Genomic DNA, 20,607 nt, shown 5'->3' with positions numbered 1-20,607 from the left:
CTACTTCATTGATTACAGGTTAATGAGGGAGACACCTTCAGAGTTAATTGCAGCCCTTAGAGTCCCTTGTCCAATTACTTTTGGTCCCTTGAAAAAGGGGAGGCTATGCATTACAGAGCTATGATTCCTAAACCTTTTTCCACGATTTGGATGTGAAAACTCTCATATTGCAGCTGGGAGTGTGCACTTTCAGCCCATATTATATATATATATAATTGTATTTCTGAACATGTTTTTGTAAACAGCTAAAATAACAAAACTTGTGTCACTGTCCAAATATTTCTGGCCCTGACTGTATTTGTACCTTGTCTGTGCAAAGAATTTCAAAATGAAAAATGGTAACCTATCTAGGAGTTGCTAACAATAGCATCAGTGCCCATTAGATCGTGCATGTCATATGTAGAATCAAAGGTGCATAAATAAAGCCACTATAGAGTGGAAAGATCTCATCCCAGTCTTCATATCTCAGATGGTGAATCTGGCCTCTACTGCAGTCTTTATCCAAATACTGGCAAAATTTAGGCGGTGGTGGTGGTCAGTCACTGACCTTGTATGGTACTAAGCTGACCCTTCTATTCCCCACAAATTCCTGCCCTTACAAGGCCAGTCCACAACTGGCCCTGTTGTGACTGACCCTTATGTTGAGTCCAGGTGCCTCCCTACGTGTTTCGCCTCAATCGCTCGTCAGGAGAGAAAAATAGCACCTCTGCAACAAACAGTGGCCCAATACAGAGCTCACTCCTATCAAACCTGGTATCCATGAATAGACTCACCCTGGTAGGGGTATATATGGGACAAAGCCTTCTTCCTAATACTCCACCCCCAACCAACGCCACATTCACTGGTGGTCCCAGAGAAAACCTGGATATAGCTGCCTCATCATGCACGGCTCAATCCATTCACTGCACACTACATATCAATACGAGCGCACACATACGGAAAAGACCTGCCAGATATTCTGTGTGTCCGGTACACGTGAGTTACAGCATCCTTACCGAATCCAGGAGCCAGGATGGAACGCACGCCGCCCTGTAATGGCCGTCAGTTGGAGCGCAGAGCTTCCTACTAGTCCAGTCATATGGGTAATCATATGACCAGCGGTGGGAGGGGACGCAGAACTTCCTGTTAGATTGGTCACGTGCATAACCCACATGGCCCGCAGTGGAAGGGGACACGGAGCTTACTGTTAGATTAGTCATGTGAGTAACCCACATGACCCACGGTGGGCGGGAACCACCTCGCACTTGGTACAGCCCCGCGGTCAGCGTCATAGTTATGGGCGGAGATTGTTATTTAGACCAGGAAGTGAGCAAGAAACCTCTATAACAAAGAGGCTAAATAAAGCACAAATTCACTTCCTGAGGCTGCGGTCATGTCATCAAGTTACTTAGCTCGCTAATAACCTCAATAGGATGACAGTGAATCAACCATCAAAACAGCCCGATCAGATTATGTATACAAGTTATTTAAAGGGGGCAGTATTTGAGAAGAAAGCTTAGATTGAATCAAATGGACTATTACTAAATGTGTAAGTAATCAATGTGACGCTTCTTACACAATGTAACAGTAAATAATTCCCACAAGGTATATAGGATGATATCATCACCCCCATATATAAATCTCAAAGATATGTGCCAATTTACAAACTGGAGGCCCTTAAAAGACCCAGACCTACATGAAACATCCATAATTTAATTGTTCATTCAAACCAAAGGGAGAGGCTGTATTTAATCGGAAGATCCATCTGGCTTCTTTTTGCAGGATCAACCAATCCCAGTTTGCCCCCCTTAGTGGTTTCTCGAGCTTATCAATGCTGACAAATAGCATCTTTCCTTCCACCATGAGAGACATTGACATGGTGCGCTATTGGTGTATTCCTGTCATGTTCAATCTCCCCCATGTGATCACCTATAAGTCTACGAAAATCTCTCCTCGTTTTTCCGACGTATTCCAGTCTGCACGCACATGTTGCCTTATAAATAATGTTTCTTGTACGGCAATTTATAAAGTCACGAATAACAAAGGATTCTTGGGTGACGTTACATTTAAATGATTTGCTGGGTGAAATAGAGGAACATGAGACACAAACCCCACATCTGTGGCACCACTTTACATCAGATCTCAGGCCATGTTTGTTGTCTGGGTGCCACGAAGTGGCTGTGGACCAACCTATCCCTCAAAGATCTTCCCTTACGGTAAGTGATCTGGGGATAGGGGCTCACCGTTGTGCCAAGGTCCTTGTCCATTAACAGAATCGACCGGTGTCTTTTTAAAATGTCCCTAACCGTGTTAGCGCCATTAGAGAAGGTGGTGATAAATCTCGTTAAGGGATCATTCATATCTTTTTTAATGGGTCTAAGAAGATCTGATCTCTTTCTGGATTTCGCCTCATTAAAGGCTTTACTCAGAATGTTATTCAGATAACCGCAGTCCAAGAACCTCTTTCTTAAATTGCTCGCTTGTGCCTCAAAAGAAAGATCATTTGGACAGTTGCGGCGTAAACTAAAGTATTGGCCTTTAGGAATCTCCCTACTGAGGGGAGCCGGATGGTTACTGTCCCATCTCAGGAGAAAGTTTGTGGAGGTAGGCTTTCTATACGTGGAAGTCTTTAGGGTACCCTCCTCAGTTCTAGAAATCAAGACGTCAAGAAAGTTCAGGGTGCTAAAATCTGCCTCAAAGGTGAAACGTAAACCTATCTCGTTATCGTTTAACCTGTTGACAAAGGTCTCCAGATCGACCCGGGTGCCACGCCATATGATGCATATATCATCAATATAGCGTGCCAACAGGTCAATCCGGTTCACCATCTGTATGTTGTCACCTTCCTCAGAGAAGACAATAGTCTCCTCCCACCAGCCCCGGAGCAAATTAGCATAAGAGGGGGCACACGTGCTCCCCATTGCTGTGCCCCTGAGCTGGTGATAAAACTTCCCATCAAAGATGAAGACATTACTCCACAGACAAAAATCTAATGCCTGCAGAACTGGATCGGACCTCCACCATCGCCTAAATTTTGCCGGTATTTGGATAAAGACTGCAGGAGAGGCCAGATTCACTATCTGAGATATGAAGACTTGGGTGAGATCTTTCCACTCTATAATGGCTTTATTTATGCACCTTTGATTCTACATATGACATGCACTATCTAATGGGCACTGATACTATTGTTAGCAACTCCTATATGGGTTACCATTTTTCATTCTGAGATTCTTTGCACAGACAAGGTACAAATACAACAATTGCCCACCAGGGCCACTATCATCAACTCCTCTCCTATCACGAGCACAGTCCATGGCGGGAATATGGCGACACCTGGTGACCGAAGCAGAAGTCGCAGGAACGGATTCCGGTGAGGACGTCACACTGTAAAAAAGCACTTTTATTCACAGCACCTTCTGTTTACAGTCTCTAAATGGCTCTCACTGGGGTCGAAACAACATTTTCAGATGTAGTGTATAAAAAAACAAAAACAAAAACAAACACCCTACCTCCACCGGAAAAGCTCTGTTTATGGCTGGCTGTATGTCGGCAGAGAGCCAAAGTGCCCAATGATTGACTTTCATTATACTCGTTATTCGAGTTGAGCAATTTCAGAGCGTCTGACCTACTCGACTTGAATACAGAGCATTTATTGATATCTCTAAAAATAATAAATAGAGAACAAAATACCTTGTAAGTCAGCACCCTCGTCGACATCTGCAATAAACTCTGGACTTGTTCCATACATCTCAGCGAAAAGTGAATCATTGTTCCGGTCATGTGCTTCCTCTTCTAGATTAGAAATACCTTTTGGTGAACTAGAGTTGGGTCACAAAAACACAGAAATGTTTGTACATTAAGTAATAGCACTAAAACAGAGCATGCAAGTAAGGAAGTACACAAGGTAAAAAGAAAATACAATTATTCTAAGGGTATGTGCCCACGATCAGGACTCACTGCGTCCTGGATGCAGTGGGTCCTGACTGGCGGGTCCACAAGTCTCCTCCGTAGGTGAATACCCATGATCAGGGGTGTTCTCCCTACGGAGGACGCATGCAAATCTGCAGCAAAACAATTGACATGCTGCGGTCTGGAAAGACACACCGCAGGTCCGTGTTTGCTGCGCAAAAAAGAAGCATAGTGGGCACTGGACATCTAGAAATCCTGTCCACTATGCTTGTACTGTACATCACAGCGTTTTGGATGCAGCTGAAGCAGGCTGCCTCTAAAACGCTGCAAACACGGATCATGGGCACGCACCCCTAAAGTGTTATGTTTTTCAATAAAGCGCCTTAGAAGCCATGGTTTCCCTTTTAATGGCATGTCTAAACGATTGTCAGCACAGTCCACCCACCCAAATTGCTTATATAGTTATATTGCTGTCTGCAGGATAATGTCATATACATGCACTCCATTGCTCCCTTCCCATTTGTGAGAGCTTTACCAGCCTTGTTACGTACCTCATTTAGAACTGCATTCTTAATAGGTCAAGAACATAATTTGAATATACAGATGGAAATTTTACCTATTAGTCCAAATTTTAGCTGGAAATGATGGTGAGCAGAATATCTCCATCAGATAGCTGGAACCTTCTTTTCTTGCCTTTATTGCTCCAATATTTAAAGGCAACCCATCATGTTGAAAATTATATCTGATCTGCAGGTAGGCTGTTATAGAGCAGGAGACGCTGATCAGACTGATGAGACATTTTTGTGGGAAAAGTTCTAGTAAAACTTGCATTTTATTAAATTGAAATACCTGGAATTTGTATATACACAACTCGAGTGGGAGGCCCTTCTGGTGATTTACACTCTTCCCTGTATGACTCTGCATGCAGAGATCACGGTCAATCACTAGTAGGATCGCCCACTGGACTTGTGCATAAAAACACCAGGGATTTCTATGAATAATATACAAATTATGCTGAATCTTTTTCCACAAACCTGTGCATTATGTTCATCTTCTCGTCCCCTAGACCACGATGTCCATACATCGGCCTACATGTAAACTGTGACAGGTCTCCTTTAACCCAAACATCTTCCGTACAGTGCAAGTGAGGAGCTCAAAGATTGAGCCAGTCACATATCCACCAGAAAATGTCTGCACATCGTAAACCTACCATAGAAATCACAGATCATGTCAAGGTTTGTAGTCCTACAGTCGTTTTCATCACATTTAGGGTAACTAACACCTTGCTGAAGCTCATCAATGATAGGAAAGGAGTAGTTATGAAAACTGGTGTCTATATATATGCAATGCATGGAGACTTTTTACATGCATATATAAATTACATGAAATATATGTAACCAGCCCCCAGAGATTGAGCCCCATACCCAGACATGCCATATGGTGTGGCTGCGTTCACACATTGAGGCAGTGTTGTGGGGTTTTTTTGCTGCAGCATTTTTTTTTTTTGTTTTTTTATTATTTTGTTTAAGAACTGCAGCATTTTTTGTTTCATTTTGGAAAATTTCAGGAAAAAAAGTAATCTGGAGACAACACGTGAAAGCAGCATAAAGACATTTTATAAAAGAGGGTCATCCACAACTTGACTAATCTGCCTGTGGCATGGAAATACCTAGTCCTAGCCCTGTGTCACAACAAAGAATTAACCATCTACTCCTGTTTGGAAACCTGGGCATTGAGAAAAGAGCAGCATTCTCAGGATTGTTTCCCAGCAACTACCACCACCATCCCACATTTCTCTTCAGCCCTGTAATAACCATGTCAAAGCGTGACAAAAATATGTATTCTGAAGGTCTCCAGCCAGGTCACTACTTTGTGAAAAGAAGGGAATTTTGTTTACTTACCGTAAATTCCTTTTCTTCTAGCTCCAATTGGGAGACCCAGACAATTGGGTGTATAGCTTATGCCTCCGGAGGCCACACAAAGTATTACACTAAAAGTGTAAAGCCCCTCCCCTTCTGCCTATACACCCCCCGTGCATCACGGGCTCCTCAGTTTTGGTGCAAAAGCAAGAAGGAGGAAAAAATTATAAACTGGTTTAAAGTAAATTCAATCCGAATGAATATCGGAGAACTGAAACCATTCAACATGAACAACATGTGTACACAAAGAACAACAGCCCGAAGGGAATAGGGGCGGGTGCTGGGTCTCCCAATTGGAGCTAGAAGAAAAGGAATTTACGGTAAGTAAACAAAATTCCCTTCTTCTTTGTCGCTCCATTGGGAGACCCAGACAATTGGGACGTCCAAAAGCAGTCCCTGGGTGGGTAAATAATACCTCATAATAGAGCCGTAAACGGCTCCGTCCTACAGGTGGGCAACTGCCGCCTGAAGGACTCGCCTACCTAGGCTGGCATCTGCCGAAGCATAGGTATGCACCTGATAGTGTTTCGTGAAAGTGTGCAGGCTCGACCAGGTAGCTGCCTGACACACCTGCTGAGCCGTAGCCTGGTGCCGCAATGCCCAGGACGCTCCCACGGCTCTGGTAGAATGGGCCTTCAGCCCTGAGGGAACCGGAAGCCCAGCAGAACGGTAAGCTTCGAGAATTGGTTCCTTGATCCACCGAGCTAGGGTTGATTTGGAAGCCTGTGACCCTTTACGCTGGCCAGCGACAAGGACAAAGAGTGCATCCGAGCGGCGCAGGGGCGCCGTACGAGAAATGTAGATTCTGAGTGCTCTCACCAGATCCAACAAGTGCAAATCCTTTTCACATTGGTGAACTGGATGCGGACAAAAAGAGGGTAAGGAGATATCCTGATTGAGATGAAAGGGGGATACCACCTTAGGGAGAAAATCCGGAACCGGACGCAGAACCACCTTGTCCTGGTGAAACACCAGGAAAGGGGCTTTGCATGACAGCGCTGCTAGCTCAGACACTCTCCGAAGTGATGTGACTGCTACTAGGAAGACCACTTTCTGCGAAAGGCGTGAAAGAGAAATATCCTTCATTGGCTCAAAAGGTGGCTTCTGAAGAGCCATCAGCACCCTGTTCAGATCCCAGGGTTCTAACGGCCGCTTGTAAGGAGGGACTATGTGACAAACCCCCTGCAGGAACGTGCGTACCTGTGGAAGTCTGGCTAGGCGCTTCTGGAAAAACACAGAGAGCGCTGAGACTTGTCCCTTAAGGGAGCCGAGCGACAAACCTTTTTCCAATCCGGATTGAAGGAAGGAAAGAAAAGTGGGCAAGGCAAATGGCCAGGGAGAAAAACCCTGATCAGAGCACCAAGATAAGAATATCCTCCACGTCCTGTGGTAGATCTTGGCGGACGTTGGTTTCCTAGCCTGTCTCATAGTGGCAATGACCTCATGAGATAACCCTGAAGACGCTAGGATCCAGGACTCAATGGCCACACAGTCAGGTTGAGGGCCGCAGAATTCAGATGGAAAAATGGCCCTTGAGACAGCAAGTCTGGTCGGTCTGGTAGTGCCCACGGTTGACACACCGTGAGATGCCACAGATCCGGGTACCACGACCTCCTCGGCCAGTCTGGAGCGACGAGGATGGCGCGGCGGCAGTCGGACCTGATTTTGCGTAACACTCTGGGCAACAGTGCCAGAGGAGGAAACACATAAGGGAGTTGAAACTGCGACCAATCCTGAACTAAGGCGTCTGCCGCCAAAGCTCTGTGATCTTGAGACCGTGCCATGAACGTCGGGACCTTGTTGTTGTGCCGGGACGCCCTTAGGTCGACGTCCGGCATCCCCCAGCGGCAACAGATCTCCTGAAACACGTCCGGGTGAAGGGACCATTCCCCTGCGTCCATGCCCTGGCGACTGAGAAAGTCTGCTTCCCAGTTTTCTACGAACGGGATGTGAACTGCGGATATGGTGGAGGCTGTGGCTTCCACCCATAGCAGAATCCGCCGGACTTCCTGGAAGGCTTGCCGACTGCGTATCCCGCCTTGGTGGTTGATGTATGCCACCGCTGTGGAGTTGTCCGACTGAATTCGGATCTGTTTGCCTTCCAGCCACGGCTGGAACGCCTTCAGGGCAAGATATACTGCCCTTATCTCCAGAACATTGATCTGAAGGGAGGACTCTGTCTGAGTCCAAGTCCCCTGAGCCCTGTGGTGGAGAAAGACCGCTCCCCACCCTGACAGGCTCGCGTCCGTCGTGACCACCGCCCCGGATGGGGGCAGGAAGGATTTCCCCTTCGACAGAGAAGTGGGGAGAAGCCACCACTGAAGGGAAGCCTTGGCTGCCCGAGAAAGGGAGACGTTCCTGTCGAGGGACGTCGACTTCCTGTCCCATTTGCGGAGAATGTCCCATTGAAGTGGGCGGAGATGAAACTGCGCAAAAGGAACTGCCTCCATTGCTGCTTCCATCTTCCCTAGGAAGTGTATGAGGCGCCTCAGGTGGTGTGACTGGCCTTGAAGGAGAGATTACACCCCTGTCTGTAGTGAACGCTGTTTGTTCAGCGGAAGCTTCACTATCGCTGAGAGAGTATGAAACTCCATGCCAAGATATGTCAGTGATTGGGCCGGTGTCAAATGTGACTTTGGAAAGTTGATGATCCACCCGAAACTCTGGAGAGTCTCCAGAGCAATGTTCAGGCTGTGTTGGCATGCCCCTTGAGAGGGTGCCTTGACAAGTAGATCGTCTAAGTAAGGGATCGCCGAGTGTCCCTGAGAGTGTAGGATTGCCACCACTGTTGCCATAACCTTGGTGAAAACCCGTGGGGCTGTTGCCAGGCCAAAGGGCAGTGCCACGAACTGAAGGTGTTCGTCCCCGATGGCGAAACGCAGGAAGCGCTGATGCTCTGGTGCAATCGGTACGTGGAGATAAGCATCTTTGATGTCGATTGATGCTAGGAAATCTCCTTGGGACATTGAGGCGATGACGGAGCGGAGCGATTCCATCCGGAACCGCCTGGTTTTCACATGCTTGTTGAGCAGTTTTAGGTCCAGAACAGGACGGAAGGATCCGTCCTTTTTTGGCACCACGAACAGGTTGGAGTAAAAACCGTGACCCCGTTGCTGAAGAGAAACAGGGATCACCACTCCTTCCGCCTTCAGAGTGCACACCGCCTGCAGAAGAGCATCGGCTCTTTCGGGGGGCGGAGATGTTTTGAAGAAACGAGTCGGAGGACGAGAGCTGAACTCTATCCTGTAACCTTGAGAGAGAATGTCTCTCACCCATCGGTCTTTTACCTGTGGCAACCAGGCGTCGCAAAAGCGGGAGAGCCTGCCACCGACCGAGGATGCGGTTTGAGGAGGCCGAAAGTCATGAGGAGGCCGCTTTGGGAGCGGCTCCTCCGGCGGTCTTTTTAGGACGTGACTTAGACCGCCATGAATCGGAGTTCCTCTGATCTTTCTGAGGCCTTTTGGACGAGGAGAATTGAGACCTGCCCGCGGTCCGAAAGGACCGAAACCTCGATTGTACCTTCCGTGGTTGAGGTCTGTTTGGTTTGGACTGGGGTAAGGATGAGTCCTTTCCCTTGGATTGTTTAATGATTTCATCCAATCGCTCACCAAACAAGCGGTCACCAGACAACGGCAAACCGGTTAAGAACTTTTTGGAAGCAGAGTCTGCCTTCCATTCACGTAGCCACATGGCCCTGCGGACTACCACCGAATTGGCGGATGCTACCGCCGTACGGCTCGCAGAGTCCAGGATAGCATTAATGGCGTAGGACGCAAACGCCGACGCCTGAGTGGTTAAGGACACCACCTGCGGGGCAGATGTACGTGTTACTGCATTAATCTGCGCCTGAGAAGCTGAGATAGCTTGGAGTGCCCATACGGCTGCGAATGCTGGAGCAAACGACGCGCCGATAGCTTCATAGATGGATTTCAACCATAGTTCCATCTGTCTGTCAGTGGCATCTTTGAGTGAAGCCCCATCTTCCACTGCCACTATGGATCTGGCCGCCAGTCTGGAGATTGGAGGATCCACCTTAGGACACTGAGTCCAGCCCTTGACAACATCAGGGGGGAAAGGATAACGTGTATCCTTAAGGCGCTTGGAAAAACGCTTGTCTGGACAGTCTCGGTTTTTCTGGACTGCCTCTCTGAAGTCAGAGTGATCCAGAAACGTATTCAGTGTACGCTTGGGAAACCTGAAACGGAATTTCTCCTGAGAAGCTGACTCCTCAATTGTAGGAGCTGGGGGAGAAATATCCAACACCTGATTGATGGTTGCTATAAGGTCATTCACTACGGTGTCACCTTCAGGTGTATCTAGGTTGAGAGCGGCTTCAGGATCAGAATCCTGATCTGTTACCTCCGCTTCATCCTCCAGAGAGTCTTCCTGCTGAGACCCTGAACAGTGTGATGAGGTGGAAGGAATTTCCCAGCGAGCCCGCTTAGGCGGTCTGGGACTGCGGTCCATGTCAGAGACCTCACCCTGTGACCTATGGGTCATCCCAGGGGCACTTTGCTGTTCCAATTGAGGGGGACCAGGGGACAAAGATTGAACAGTGCCCGGGGCCTGAGTCACCGGTCTGGACTGTAGGGCTTCTAGTATTTTAGCAGACCATTTATCCATACTCTCAGACAGTTTGTCAGCAAAAGCTGCAAACTCCGTCCCTGTCACCTGGACAGTGGTAGCAGGTGGTTCCACCTGGGCCACCTGTAGCAGAGGCTCCGGCTGAGTAAGTGCCACAGGGGCCGAGCATTGCACACAATGAGGGTCAGTGGAACCTGCCGGTAGTATAGCTGCACATGAGGTACAGGTTGCAAAGTACGCCTGTGCTTTGGCACCCTTGCTTTTTGCGGACGACATGCTGTCTCCTCTGAGAACAATCCAGGAGGGTATATAGCCAAAAAACAACAGAGCGAACGTACAGTGCAAAAATATAGCCTATCAGCCTATATATATATATACACTTCGGCACTCAGTGGGGCCAGCACCACAGGTGCTGCTTACCGACCGCTCAGAGCGGTTGTGTGATCACCAGATTCCCTGCCTGGGTCTCCCTGTGTTGTCTCTCCTCTCCAGCGTCTGAATCGCTGACAGGAATGGCTGCCGGCGTTCTGTGGGGAGGAGGGGACCGTGGGCGTGCCCAAGAAAAGTGCGGGAATCTAGTGCCCCAGTGTACTGAGTGAGGAGGATACTAATGTATGCTCCAGCCCTCCGCGCTGACGATCTGTGCAGCGTCCCGCCCTTCCCCTGACTGGCAGGCCTGTGGGCGGGAATAAACGACACTAGGCCGCAGAAGCCGGGGACTAAAGTTATAAGTGCGGCCGGCAATAAGCGCGGCCGCGCGGTAGTCCCCGGCGCACTAACACACCCAGCAGTGCTGGAATGTGTATGGCACAAGCGCTCCATGCGCGGTAGTCCCCGGCGCACTAACACACCCAGCAGTGCTGGAATGTGTATGGCACAAGCGCTCCATGCGCGGTAGTCCCCGGCGCACTAACACACCCAGCAGTTGCTGCAATGTGTATGGCACCAGCGCTCCATGCGCTGTCCCCACGGGGACACAGAGTACCTCACAGTAGCAGGGCCTTGTCCCTGACGATACCCGGCTCCTATCCAGCAGATTCCCAGGGGCTGCGGAGGGAGCACGGTCCCTGTGCCTGGAGACCGATAAGGATCCCACTTCACCCAGAGCCCATTAAGGGATGGGGAAGGAAAACAGCATGTGGCTCCTGCCTGTGTACCCGCAATGGGTACCTCAACCTTAACAGCACCGCCGACACAGTGGGGTGAGAAGGGAGCATGCTGGGGGCCCTGTTATGGGCCCTCTTTTCTTCCATCCGACCTAGTCAGCAGCTGCTGCTGACTAAGCTGTGGAGCTATGCGTGGATGTCTGCCTCCTTCGCACAAAGCATAAAAACTGAGGAGCCCGTGATGCACGGGGGGTGTATAGGCAGAAGGGGAGGGGCTTTACACTTTTAGTGTAATACTTTGTGTGGCCTCCGGAGGCATAAGCTATACACCCAATTGTCTGGGTCTCCCAATGTAGCGAGAAAGAAAATTATTTTCGTATCTTGTGTGTGGTGTCCTGAGTTCCTGAAATGTTTATTGACCAATAAAGGCATCTTTTGGTCATTCATTTTATGGCCCTATGACCTCATCCTGACTAAAGGCCCAGTCACACTAAACAACTTACCAGCGATCCCAACAACGATACAACCTGATAGGGATCGCTGGTAAGTTGCTAGGAGGTCGCTGGTGAGATGTCACACTAAGCGATGCTCCAGCGATCCCACCAGCAACCTGACCTGGCAGGGATCGCTGGAGCGTCGCTACACGGGTTGCTGGTGAGCTGACACACAGGCAGATCTCACCAGCAACCAACCAGTGACCAGCCCCCAGCCAGCAGCGACGCGTGGAAGCATGCTGCGCTTGGTAACTAAGGTAAATATCGGGTAACCAACCCGATATTTACCTTGGTTACCAGCGCACACCGCTTAGCGCTGGCTCCCTGCACACCTAGCCACAGTACACATCGGGTTAATTACCCGATGTGTACTCTGCTACGTGTGCAGGCAGCAGGGAGCCGGCTTCTGCGGACGCTGGTAACCACGGTAAACATCGGGTAACCAAGAAACCCTAACCTTGGTTACCCGATATTTACTTTCGCTACCAACGTCCACCGCTATCTCACTGCCAGTGCCGGCTGCCTGTTCCCTGCACTCCTAGCCAGAGTACACATCGGGTTAATTACCCAATGTGTACTCCGGCTACGTGTGCAGAGAGCAGGGAGCCGACACTGACAGCGTGAGAGCGGCGAACACTGGTAACGAAGGTAAATATCGGGTAACCAAGGTAAGGGCTTCTTGGTTACCTGATGTTTACCGTGGTTACCAGTGTCCGCAGAAGCCGGCTCCTGCTGCCTGCACATTCAGTTGTTGCTCTCTCGCTGTCACACACAGCGATGTGTGTTTCATAGCGGGAGAGCAACAACTAAAAAATGGTCCAGGACATTCAGCAACAACCGGCGACCTCACAGCAGGGGCCAGGTTGTTGCTGGATGTCACACACAGCGACATCACTAGCAACATCGCTGCTACGTCACAAAAGTCGTTCCTTAGCAGCAATGTTGCTAGCGATGTTGCTTAGTGTGACGTGGCCTTAAGTTTCTGCCCTTATTCTCCAGTGTAGACCTTAATAAAACATTTAGGGCACAGAATCCAGTTTACAAGATTGGATGTGGAACATCCAGAGTAAAGGCTATACACATAGGTTACACAAGTAACAACCTAAAGATCTATACTGGAACCATTCTGGAGAACATCATTTATAGCACTGTGTGTAGGCTTGGTATTTATATGGACACAGAGAACTAGGAATTCTAACTGATTTAAAAGGGTTGTCCACTGTTTTGCATATTTGTGGCTTCTATTCAGATCTCTGCACATCTGTCCATAATGGAATGAATAGAAATATATCTGTAGTAGCCGTCTCCAGCTGCTATAGATCTGACGGAGCACTGCAACTGATCCCATTCGGTCAATGCCAAAACAGAACAGCTGACACGTGTCACACCAGCACTTAGCAGACATTGATGACATATCTTAAAGATTTGTCATCAAGTATAAAAGTAGTGGCAACCCCCATAAGGGTATGTGCCCACAATGAGTTTTTATCATGTTTTTGACACTGCTTATTTTTGCTGCATAAAAAAGAAAGAAAAAAAAAAAAAAAAGTGTTTTACAGTTCAAGCAAAGTAATGGGATTTATAGCCATTCCATGTCCACCAAGCTACTTTTTATGCAGCGTAAAACTTTGATTTTCTAGTCTGCAGCATGTGAATTTCTCTTGCGGGTATGCAGAGTTTTCTGTGTGTAATTTCCCCATAGTCTTGTACTATATGCGGAAAATCCACAGGTTTTCACCTGCAAATGTATTTAAAGTGCATTGCCGAGGAGCGGATAAAAAACGCATGTAATCTGCAGCTAATCCTATGCTCACATGCTGCATCTTTTTTCTGAGTGCTTCTTGAGTGCATCTTGACGGCATCTTTTTCCTGTAGTCTTAAAAAATGCACCTTGCAGCCTAAAAATGCATGACGTTTTGCCGCATTTTTGTTAGGCTATGTGCGCACGTGTGCGTAATTCATGCAGTTACGCTGCGCTTTGTAGCGCAGCGTAACTGCATGCGTCCCGCGTCCCCTGCACAGTCTATGGAGATTGTGCAGGGGCCATGCGCACGTGGCGTCTTAGAGCGCAGCGCTTCGGCTGCTGCCCGAAGCGCTGCGTTCAAGAAGTGACATGTCACTTCTTCCGTGCGCTTTGCCGGCAGCTCCTGCTCTGTCTATGGCAGGAGCTGCAGGCAGAGCGCATGGAATCGGCTTTTTTTTTTTTTCTCTACGGACATTTTCTGCAGCGATTTGAAGCGCATGTGTGCTCTTCAGATCGCTGCAGAAATTTCTGCAGGGCTTGTACGCAACGTGCGCACATAGCCTAAATGTGTTTTTTTAAAGGAGAAACAAAATATGATAGGATAATATGATAGATAACAATGAAAGATAATTACCTTTCACAAATGGTACAGGACCCCACAAGAGGGGGAGCACTACTAGACCTTGTACTAACCAATAGGCCAGACCGCATATCAAATATACAAGTTGGGGGTTACTTGGAGAATAGTGATCACAAAATAATAAGTTTTCATGTATTCTTTAGTAAGATGTATAGTAGAGGGGCTACAAGGACACTAAACTTCAGGAAAGCAAATTTTAAACGGTTGAGAGATGATCTTAGTGCAATAAACTGGGATGATGTACTAAGTAATAAAAGTACACAAAGCAAATGGGAGACTTTTATGAGCATCCTGAATAGGGCTTGCGCAGAAAATATACCCCATGGGAACAAACATGCTAGAAATAGGAGGAAACCCCATGGCTAAATAGAGCTGTAAGGGAAGCAATAAAAGAAAAACAGAAAGCCTTAAAAGAATTAAAGAGGGTAGGTAGTGATGAGGCATTATATAATTATAGAAAATTAAATAAAATATGTAAAAAGCAAATTAAGTTAGCTAAGTTTGAGACAGAGAGACTCATTGCGAGAGAAAGTAAAAATAATCCTAAAATATTCTTTAACTACATAAACAGTAAAAAACTGAAAAGCGATAGTGTTGGCCCCCTTAAAAATAGTCTTGGTGAAATGGTGGAAGGGGATGAGGGTAAAGCCAACCTGCTGAATGACTTTTTTTCTACGGTTTTTATACAAGAAAATGCCATGGCAGATGACATGACCAGTGATACCATAAATTCACCCTTGAATATTACCTGCTTAACCCAGCAGGAAGTACGCCGCCACCTCGAAATCACTAAGGTTGACAAATCTCCGGGCCCGGATGGCATACACCCCAGAGTACTACAGGAATTGAGTTCTGTGATAGATAGACCATTATTTTTAATCTTCTCAGATTCCTTAATAACAGGGTCGGTACCGCAGGACTGGCACATAGCAAATGTGGTGCCAATATTCAAAAAGGGGACAAAAACTGAGCCGGGAAATTATAGGGCGGTAAGTTTAACCTCTACGGTTGGTAAAATCCTTGAGGGTTTCTTGAGAGATGATATACTGGAGTATCTCAAGAAAAATAACCTTATGACAGAGTATCAACATGGGTTTATGAGGGATCGATCCTGTCAAACTAATTTGATCAGCTTCTATGAAGAGGTAAGTTCAAGCCTGGACCAGGGAAATGCAGTGGATGTTGTGTATATGGACTTTTCAAAAGCTTTCGATACGGTGCCACACAAAAGGTTGGTACATAAAATGAGAATAATGGGGATAGGGGAAAATATGTGTAACTGGGTTAAAAACTGGCTCAGTGATAGGAAACAAAGGGTGGTTATTAATGGTACGTACTCGGACTGGGTCTCAGTTCATAGTGGGGTACCACAGGGGTCAGTATTGGGCCCGCTTCTTTTCAACATATTTATAAATGACCTTGTTGGGGGCATGCGGAGTAGAATTTCAATATTTGCAGATGATACTAAACTCTGCAGGGTAATCAATACAGAGGAGGATAATTTTATATTACAGGGAGATTTATGTAAATTGGAGGATTGGGCTGAGAAGTGGCAATTGAAGTTTAATGTAGATAAATGTAAGGTCATGCACTTGGGTAGAGGAAATAACATTTATGATTATGTACTTAATTGTAGAACACTGGGTAAAAGAGACACAGAAAAAGACTTGGGTGTATGGGTGGATGGTAAACTTCACTTTAGTGGACAGTGTCAGGCAACTGCTGCCAGGTCTAATAAAATAATGGGATGTATTAAAAGAGGTATAAGTGTTCATGAAAAAAATATAGTTCTACCTCTGTACAAGTCACTAGTGCGACCGCACTTAGAATACTGTGTACAATTCTGGTCACCGATATATAAGAAGGACATAGCTGAACTGGAGAGGGTGCAGAGAAGAGCAACCAAGATTATTAGAGGAATGGGTGGGCTGCAATACCAAGACAGGTTATTAAACTTGGGGTTATTTAGTTTGGAAAAACGAAGGCTTAGAGGGGATCTAATCACAATGTATAAATATATGAGGGGACAGTACAGAGACCTTTCCAAAGATCTTTTTACACCTAGGCCTGCGACTGGAACACGGGGGCATCCGCTACGTCTTGAGGAAAGAAGGTTTAATCATAATCACAGACGAGGATTCTTTACTGTACGAGCAGTGAGACTATGGAACTCTCTGCCGCATGATGTTGTAATGAGTGATTCACTACGAACATTTAAGCAGAGCCTGGATGCCTTTCTTGAAAAATTTAATGTTACTAGTTATGTATATTAGATTTTATGACAGGGTATTGATCCAGGGAACTAGTCTGATTGCCGGATGTGGAGTCAGGAAGGAAATTTTTTCCCCATTGGAACTTGTTTGTCACATTGGGGTTTTTTTGCCTTCCTCTGGATCAACATGTTAGGCTACGGGTTGAACTAGATGGACTTAGAGTCTCCCTTCAACCTTAAAAACTATGATACTATGAATTGATGGATTGAGAATAGATAGACAATAGATAGATAATAGAAAGAACATATAGAATAGATAGATAGAAATTACAGAATAGCTTGATAGAGAGATAGCCAGCTTGGCCAGCTGTTTTTTAATTTTTTTGGAGGGGGGGGGGGGGGGGAGTTCGATCCCCCCATTTTTCATATCCAGCACAGGAACAGCAGCAGCAGCTGCAGGCTGCAACCCTCAGTAGTCTGCTGTACCTTAGCTAGTTATGAAAAATAGAGGGGATCCTACACTTTTTTTTTTTTAATTATTTGATTTTTTTTTAAAAAAAACGTGTGGTCCACTCACCCCTTTTTTTTTTTTTTTAAAACCAGCCAAGGTGCAGCAGACAACTAGGGGCTGATATTATTAGGGTGGGAAGGGCCATCATTATTTGGCCATTTCCAGCCTAAAAATAGCAGCCCACAGCCGTCCCTGAAGTGGTGAATCCATAAGATGCGCCAATTCTCGCACTGGGCCAGTCTCTTCCCGTTGCCCTGGTGCAGTGGCACTTCGGGGTAATAAGGGGTTAATAAAAGCCCACAGCTACTACTAAGCCCTAGCTTAGTGATGGCAGCCATCCATGAGACACCCCTTATCACTAATCTGTAAGTGAAAGTGAATTAAACACCCGAAAAATCTTTTATTTGAAATAAAATTCAAAAAAGTCCCCTCTTTCCCCACTTTATTAACTCCCAAACACCCCTCCAGGTGCGACGTAATCCACACGAGATTCCACAACGCTTCCAGCACTCCTACATATCTGGAGTTCACAGCGATCACCATAGAACAAGACTGCCCACTGTGAGCTCCACGCAGCAACTGAACTGAGCCTCGTGATAAGTTACCCGCGGCAACAGCTGGAGTCCTCCACCTGTGACAGCAAATCACTCTAGTGACTGAAGTGAGTTGCGCGATCAGCGGGACGTCACTCAGGTGATTTGCTGACACAAGAGGCGGCCATGGCTATGCTGTGGCCGCGGCTAACCTGAGAGATGTCACTGCTAAGCACGCGGCTTACTTCAGTTGCGGCCTGAACTTGTGCTGGTGATTCGGTAAGTATGAAGCGCTTGCTCCTACCCCTTTGCGCCAGATTCTGGTCCCCATTGACTTTATGGGAACTGACATTAGCCAGATACCAAGGATCAATGCCCCACCAACCTCAATTCAGCGGGACATTGATCTGTCAGTCCTCCAAAACGCAGGGACAAGACACAAAAAGAATTGACCTGCCGCGTCTTCAAAAACGCAGCCAAGATGCAGCCAAAAACAGCTGCATGTGCACACAGCTAAATAGAAATATCAGAGACTTAGCTGGGAGAAGGAAACTCATGCATTTAGGTGCATCTTTGTGACGTCAAAAATGCACCAAAAACACAGTAAAAGATGCCGCGTGTGAACATAGCCTAAAGGGGGCTTTAAACACAACAAGATCGCTAACGAGATGTCGTTGGGGTCTTGGAATTCGTGACGCACGACTGGCCTTGTTAGCGACGTCGTTGCATCTGACACGTACGAGCGACCGCTAACGATCAAAAATACTCAACTAATCGTTGATTGACACGTCGTTCAAATCCCAAATATCGTTGATGGTGCTGGACGCAGGTTGTTCGTCGTTCCTGAGGCAGCACACATCGCTACGTGTGACACTCCAGGAACGACGAACAACACCGTACCTGCGTCCTCCGGCAACGAGGTGGGCGTGACTTTCATGCGGCTGCTCTCCGCTTCAATTAGACGCCTGCTGTGTGATGTCGCTGTGACGCCGCACGAACCGCCCCATTAGAAAAGGGGCAGTTCGCCGGCCACAGTGACGTCGTTAGGAAGGTAAGTGCGTGTGACTGGTACTAGCGACATTTTGCGCCACGGGCGGCAATTTGCCCGTAACGCACAAACTATGGGGGCGGGTGCTTTCACGAGCGACATCGCTAGCGATGTCGCTGCGTGTAAAGCAGCCTTAAGACTGTCAATACCAGGAAGTTTAAAACAGAATGAAGCTTTAAAGCATGACACACGAAAGAAAAAATAATGCAGAGTCAAAAACGCAATAAAAAACACAATCTAAAGTGCAGAAATTCTCGTCAAAAACAAAAAAAAAAAATACTGGATTGTGGAAACAGCACAACGCATATTTATAATACACTAATAACATCAATTGAACTTTATATTTCTCTTGATTTGGGGAAGAATAAAGAATAAGAAGTGCAACATTATCTTCTATGAAACATCGTTTAATTTTCTAGCAACGCCATCAACACAACCGTAAAATATACAAAATATCTTAATATCTTAATACATCCTCTAACCTCGCTTCAGGAGCTTCCGAATGTAGTTTCAGTTCTGGAGTGGAATTAATGATTTCATCAACGACGGACGGTATTTCTGGCTCAGCAGAAACTTAAAAACATACAAATAGCAATTAGTTTTGCTAATGAATTATTAAAAGACAAATAAGGAAATCAATGGAATTTATATACAAAGTGATTAAAAGGCTGTTGGCAAATATTCGGCTGAGTAAGTGTTCGCTTGAATACAGGCTCCTGATCATTGGCTCATTTCGACATAACCGCAATCAGACAACGAAAGAGCAAACCATCCTCTAATAGCTGACTAGCATTTTTCATTAGACTGGCATAAAAATATAATGTGACACAGTGTTAGCCAGAAAATTCTATGGAAATACTTTTAAGCCAAAAAGATCAACATACTCTAAAGGACGCTTTACACGCAGCGACATCACTAGCGAAGTCGCTGGTGAAAGCACCCGCCCCCGTTGGTTGTGCGTCATGGGCAAATCGCTGCCCGTGGTGCACAACATCGCTAGGACCCGTCACACGTACTTACCTGCCTAGCGACGTCGCTGACGTCCTTTCTAAGGGGCGGTTCGTTCGACGTCACAGCGGCGTCACTATGCGGCCGCCCAATAGAAGCGGAGGGGCGGAGATGAGCGGCCGTAACATCCCGCCCACCTCCTTCCTCATTGCGTTCGGTAGCAGGTACGGTGATGTTCCTGCGGTGTCACACATAGCAATGTGTGCTGCCGCAGGAATGACGAACAGCTTGCGTCCTGCAACAGCAACGATAATTGGGAAAGGAACGACGTGTCAACGATCAACGATTAGGTAAGTAACTTTGATAGTTAACGGTCGTTCCTGCGTTTCACACGCAACGACGTCGCTAACGAGGCCGGATGTGCGTCACGAATTCCGTGACCCCCAACGACATCTCGTTAGTGATGTCGTTGCGTGTGAAGCTTGCTTAAGAGTCATCTTTATTGGCTAAACAGAAAAATGATATTTGGGAGAACAGAGGCTTCTTCATCATGAAGTTTACACATGAATAACAGACAAGAAAACAAGGATTTTCAAAAAGGTAACAAGACATTTGCATTGAGTGTAGGGGAGAGGCATCCTAAAGAGAAGTAATAAAATGGAGGCTATGAATACAGCCTCCATGCATATTAGGCCAATGTCAGCTGAACTCCCAGATATCGACGGGTTCGACTGATAGTCCAATGTGTATGGGGGCCCCAGACAACAGATTGTGAGGGAAGATATTAATCTGGCATGTCCGACGTTTAACTGCTGATTGCTTTGTTCTGACGGAATTAAGCCACTTGCAGAGATGCATGGCGCCGGTTCTTTGACAGAGAACACAGGAGCACTCAGCTGAATGAGCACTTCTATGTATGGGAGAATCGGCCAAGGTGGCTGCAGGCCAAACGATCAGACAAATTATTGTTCAACCAACAG

At 46.8% G+C, this 20,607-nt stretch overlaps 1 protein-coding gene across 1 annotated transcript in view; it reads right to left on the bottom strand.

The window, feature by feature from the left end:
* LOC142255816 (C-Jun-amino-terminal kinase-interacting protein 4-like) overlaps positions 1-20,607 on the bottom strand; it is a 665,059-nt gene that overhangs the window by 459,345 nt on the left and 185,107 nt on the right. The window contains exons 7-8 of the mRNA XM_075327263.1: positions 19,162-19,252; positions 3,670-3,797 (exon numbers count right to left, since the gene is read on the bottom strand). Of these exons, the coding sequence (XP_075183378.1) occupies positions 3,670-3,797; positions 19,162-19,252 (219 nt within the window). The remainder of the gene's footprint in view (positions 1-3,669; positions 3,798-19,161; positions 19,253-20,607) is intronic.

The sequence above is a fragment of the Anomaloglossus baeobatrachus genome, chromosome 11 (assembly GCF_048569485.1).
Source record: "Anomaloglossus baeobatrachus isolate aAnoBae1 chromosome 11, aAnoBae1.hap1, whole genome shotgun sequence".
Lineage (NCBI taxonomy): Eukaryota > Metazoa > Chordata > Amphibia > Anura > Aromobatidae > Anomaloglossus > Anomaloglossus baeobatrachus.
This window is presented reverse-complemented; position numbering and strand designations above follow the sequence as displayed.